The sequence below is a fragment of the Carassius auratus genome, chromosome 29 (genome assembly GCF_003368295.1).
Source record: "Carassius auratus strain Wakin chromosome 29, ASM336829v1, whole genome shotgun sequence".
Lineage (NCBI taxonomy): Eukaryota > Metazoa > Chordata > Actinopteri > Cypriniformes > Cyprinidae > Carassius > Carassius auratus.
Genome location: NC_039271.1, coordinates 22,865,921 through 22,871,619, shown reverse-complemented (window position 1 = coordinate 22,871,619; position 5,699 = coordinate 22,865,921). Strand labels below are relative to the sequence as shown.

The 5,699-nt window shown below is 36.9% G+C and overlaps 1 protein-coding gene across 2 annotated transcripts; it reads right to left on the bottom strand.

Moving 5' to 3' along the window:
* Positions 1-2,132: 2,132 nt before the first annotated feature.
* On the bottom strand, positions 2,133-5,476 carry LOC113048420 (dual specificity phosphatase DUPD1-like). 2 transcript variants are annotated; one of them, XM_026210219.1, is made up of 6 exons: positions 5,366-5,476; positions 4,695-4,822; positions 4,079-4,451; positions 2,943-3,175; positions 2,441-2,819; positions 2,133-2,300 (listed from the first exon to the last, which is right to left on the bottom strand). In XM_026210219.1, the coding sequence occupies exons 2-5, from the start codon at positions 4,780-4,782 to the stop codon at positions 2,578-2,580; spliced, it is 936 nt and encodes a 311-aa protein (XP_026066004.1). In that variant the 5' UTR covers positions 4,783-4,822; positions 5,366-5,476; the 3' UTR covers positions 2,133-2,300; positions 2,441-2,577. The 2 variants fall into 2 exon arrangements, with proteins under 2 accessions (XP_026066004.1, XP_026066003.1); XM_026210218.1 differs by lacking the exon at positions 5,366-5,476 and having other exon boundaries at positions 4,695-5,335.
* Between the last annotated feature and the right edge of the window lie 223 nt (positions 5,477-5,699).

The window sequence follows — 5,699 nt, the reverse complement described above, 5'->3', positions numbered from 1 at the left end:
CACTTATTGGACTTTACTAGTAATTTTCTTAAATGCATAATGCATTGAATACAAAGTGTGAATTTTCTTCTGTAGCTGGATATAAAAATTACAATTGTTCTTAATGGACGACCTAAAGCAAAAGTATTAAATAAATGAAATATGACAAATGCCCAAACGTCTCATTTTAGCTTTTCTGCATGTATAGTAGCTGCTTAATTATTTTTTATTAATGCTTATGGAACTGAACAGGTATCTGCTTTATTTATTGTTCAACAGCAACTGAACTTGGAGAAGAGGCGTTCAATTAAATTCAATTCACGTTTATTTGTATAGCGCTTTTTGCTATACATATCACTGCAAAACAACTTTACAGAAAATTTAGTTTCTACAATATTTAGAAGTAGCTTATAAGTCGTGACTGTCAGTTTATATGCATATGAACACTATTGACAGCAATTATAATGTGATTGCATAGTAAGTAGCAACATTTGTTAGTTCTGTATGTTGTTTCAGGGTTAGCATCATCTGGGGTGCTCTGAGGAGTTGGTATCATCTCTTCTCAGGTGTTCTGGATCCAGACTTGAGCTTGTGTAAATCCTGGTTACCATACAGTATGTAAATCCCGTGGCAAAACAGAGAAACAAATACAGACATAATTAGCGTAGCTGCTGTTCTAACAAAGTAAGATTAATTAGTTTAACCCAAGCTAAAGAATAAGAATGCGCATTTGATCAGATGCAACTACACTCACAATTTAAGAGATACATTATTCGAATGCTTGGCAAAAGAGATGTGTTTTTAGTCTAGATTTAAACAGAGAGCGTGTGTCTGAACCCAGAACATTATCAGGAAGGCTGTTCCAGAGTTTGGGAGCCAAATGTGAGAAAGCTCTACCTCCTTTAGTGGACTTTGCTATCCTAGGAACTACCAAAAGTCAAGCGTTTTGTGACCTTAGGGAGCGTAGTGGATTGTAACGTGATATAAGCTAGTTAGTTACGCAGGAGCTAAACCAATTATTATTATAGGTAAGTAATGATAATTTGTAACTGATACGGAACTTAATAGGTAGCCAGTGCAGAGACTGTAAAATTGGGGTAATATGATCATATTTTCTTGACCTCGTAAGGACTCTAGCTGCTGCATTTTGGACTACCTGTAGCTTGTTTATTGATGAAGCAGGACAACCACCTAGAAGTGCATTACAATAGTCCAGTCTAGAGGTCATGAATGCATGAACTAGCTTTTCTGCATCAGAAACAGGCAACATATTTCATAACAATGTTTGTAAGATGAAAAATGCTGTTTTTGTAACATGGGAAATGCGGTTTTCAAAAGACAAGTTGCTGTAATAAAACACCCAGATTTTTGACTATAGAGGAAGTAATAGCACATCCGTCTAGTTGCAAACTGTAGTCTACTCAATTGTGTGTACTGTTTTTTGGTTCAATAAGAAATATTTCTGTCCTATGAATTTAATAGGAGAAAATTATTGGTCATCCAATCTTTTACATTTTTTAAAACACTCTGTTGGCTTAGATAATTTAGACGTTTCATTTGGTCTCGTTGAGCTATATACTTGATTATCATCAGCATAACGTATTTTCTAATAATATTACCAATGGGCAACATGTAGATTGAAAATAGAAAGGGACCTAGAAGAGATCTTTGTGGCACTCCATATTTTACTGGTGATAAATGAGATGACTCCCCATTTAAAAATCAAAATGGAAGCGATCGGACAGGTAGGATCTTAACGTTCCCATATGCAAATGCTTTAGAGCTATTTTAAAACCCAAGAAAGATTAAGTGCTCTGACAGTTAGAGAAACAGTTTAAAAAATAAAGCTCTTTTAAGTATAATTTAATGTTTTAATTAAATTATATATGTAATGTTTTTTTCTTTTTTTCATATATATATATATATATATATACGGTATATATATATATATATATATATATATATATATATATATATATATATATATATATATATATATATATATATATATATATATATATATATATATTCCTTTTGAAATTTCTGTCCAAAGGTTTTAAGTATTTATGATTGCTGGATAATTGTTTTAATTTTGCTCATGTAATTTATTTATATGTGTGTTTTATGTAGTTTTTAACTGTAGTTTTCTCTGACTTACAAGTTCTGAATTGAGGATTATCAGATGCTTCGAGAACCCCATGTTGGGCCTGATACGTCTCACCTTTATGACATGGTCAATGGCATCCTCCAACATTATGTCATGGTGAATCATCAGAAAGTGTGGGAGATCTTTTGACACCATCTATGCAGTGCACCAACACCTTATGTAGAAAACAAAACAAAACAAAAACTCTTAAGAGTTTGTCACTGTAGGACAATGATGCATTACATTATTACTCTATCACTTGGTTTCCTATAATTTATGGTAACTTACATGCCAGTTAAAGTGTTGTAGACTTACTCATTTCCTATGAAGACATTGGGCCAGACCTCAGTGACAGGTGTCCAGTCCATGCTTTTTTAACAGCAAAAGTTCTGTTTTACCTTGAGGTTCTTGTTTTGGGCCTGGGGCTTTAAAACAGGCTTCAAAACCTTGTTTCAAAACCTTGTTTCTTTAGATTTGTCTAACTGCTTTCTTAATTGTAGTTTTTGCTGCTCTACAAGATCTGAATTGAGGACTGTCAGCTGATTCAAAAAGCCCACGTTGGGCCCAATCCATCTCACGTTTGTGGCATGGTCAATGGCATCCTCCACCATCATGTCATGGTAAATCATCAGGTATCCCAGGACAAGTGTGGCAGAGCGGCTGACACCATGTATGCAGTGCACCAACACCTTATCTGTGGAAATGCAACAGAATTTCAAACAAATCTCAACACTCAAAACAAATCCCAGACTATTTATCATCATAAGAGACTTGATAAATAATAGATGATACATGGTGTGTGTGTGTCAACTCTTACTCTCTGGGTTACTCAGGGCCTTGTGGATGAATTCCGCAGCTGGGAAGAAGTACTTGCTGATGTCAAACAAGACTTCATCCACTGCAGGCACATTGTAGTAAGTGATGTTCATACCTTGGTAATATTCCTCCCTTGAACTGATCTTTCCATAAAGATCTTCCTCACTTGCTGTAGCGTTCAGGATGTGGGTTATACCCATCTCTTTCAGTTTTGCTCGGTCCTTTGCTGTCTCCCTGCACAAAACCCAACAGGCTAGATTAGGTTTACATTGCAATCAGCTCCCTAGCTTGTGAACCAGTAAATCGCGTATACAAATTTGGGCATTAGTACAGGGTCCTAGCTCACTACACACTGGGACACTGATTGCTAAATGATTCCACAGACACTGATTCCAGTGACATGAAAATGCGTTCATGTTGTAAAACATTACCTCTGGAATTTTTTTAAAACAGGTTGACATTGTTTTATGTGCTTTTTAAATGTTTTGTTTATGTTATGTTCCTGCAACATTTTTGTCAAACTGTATGCATAAATATTAAGTAGAGTATGTGTACTACCTGCCTAGCAATGTGTTATTTCAAGTTTCTTTTCTTTTTTTTATATTGTTTGTCTTTTTAATAGATGTGTCAATGTGTAATGTGTCATGTTTATTGAGTTGGCTTGTTCAATTTATGTTTTATTTACATTTATGCATTTTAGCAGATGATTTTAACTTACAGTGCATTCCGTCTATATCTTTTTTATTTATTTTTTTACAAGTATGAGTGTTCCCTGGGAACCCAACAACTCTTTAGACTGCTAACGCAATGCTCTACCACTGAGCCACAGGAACAATCATGCTTTAAAAAAGTGATCGAATACGAGTCAAAAAAACATAGCTCGGCTCTTTTGTTTTTTCAGTGCATTGTGGGATTTTTAGGGAGCGAAAATTTCAGTGTGCTGCATGGATTTTGCGATTGAGACAGAGGAAGATGATTGAGCACACCCCAATCTTTTAATAAATATGTACAATGTATAAAACACCACTGACAGTGAGATAAACATAACTGCATTGTGCTTGCTGCTGCAGTACATTATTACTTTATCACAATGTTTGGTATTATGTCATATATGTTTCATTAAATGTGATGACTTACTCATTTCCAATGAAGACATTGCACCAGACCTCGGTGATAGGTGTCCAGTCCAGTGTACATTGCTCCAAGCGATCCTGAAGTTGGATCGCACTTTGTGGGATATACATTTGTAATATTGAAAGCTCTGTTTCCACTTGCTGTTCTGTTTTAAGACAGACTAGACCTGGGACACACAATTGCTCTGCTTCGACCAGATCCATCTGAAGTTCTGGTTTAGGATCGCTTGGACCTGGGACACATACTGTTTCTGGATCAGGCTGTGCTGAGCTCCCAATGGGCGCCACTCTGTTTTTCTGGAAGATTTTTTTCACAGCCTTCCATCTTCTTCGGAAGAATGCACAGATTTTGTTGCTCTTCCTCACTTTGGTATTTTCTGACAAAAGAAGAAGCAAAAGAAAACCAGACAACCAAATAAGCAGCTAACTTAAACATATCTAGCCAAAGATTAAACACTAAAAACTAGTCCATCTTATAAAATTGGCCTAATATATTGTGCTACTTGACATTGGTGATTTTCACGAGGCCAATGTGGCAATCAAATGTACTGATGCAGAGCTAAGTAATAAAGTCCACATTTCACTATAATATGTATTTCACATGTTTTATTGACATTCACCTGTTGGGCTGGTCTTCTCAGTGGTTGTAGGAGAAGTGTCCATGCCTCCCTGATCATTCCCACTGCTGCTTCCTGCTGGCTCAGTCATATCTTCAGATCCCTTCAAATCCCAGCACTTCACTCTGTGTCTGTACAGATGGTCTATAAATCAATATACAGTCTATCTAAATGAGCTGGCGTCTGTTTCTGTGGTCTGTACTGATCGTTTCTAAGCGCGTATACCTGTTCTATGACGTAATCAAGCGGCGCTTCTAGTAGTTCCAAAGTTACCATGGAAACAGGATGTTTGCTAAAACAGCGGAGTTTAATCTCACGAAATAGGGACTTTAAGCAACAGCTGCGAATGGAACGGCTACAGCGACCGGACGTTTGCTGTCACACCGCCGTAGCCAAGAACGTAAAAATCACTAAGCAACGGTAAACAGGACAGCGCAACGCAGCATTAATTCATTTATTGAGATACAAAAAAATGTCATTTAAAAAAGCAAGAGAAGGATTGCTTTTGGCATTAAATGACAATCTTTTGTCAGAAGAGGAGTTTTTAATATTGTATGATGTAAATAAGTCTAAAAACCTAGATTTACCATGTAAGCAATACTTGCCTTTTAACCTTGATTACATGGAGGAAGACGAATGCTTAAATGAATTGCGTGTCAGAAAATGTGACCTACCAATTCTGCTAGATGTTCCCGGGATTCCCAATGAGATCGTTTGTGATCAGAGAAATGTTGTGGGAGGAGTCGAGGCGCTGTGTATGCTCCTTAAGAGGCTGGCATACCCTTGCCGGTACAGTGACATGATGCAAAGGTTTGGTCACTGACAAGTCCCAGTCCTGTGTATGGCCACAAACTCCGTGCTGGACTATATATATTCTGCACATCATCACAGGATCACGCAGTGGAATGTAAACATACTGAACCCTGTAGCATTGAGAAACTATGCTGACTGCATCCTCCAAATGGGAGCCCCTCTGGATAATTGCTTTGGGTTTATTGATGGCACTGT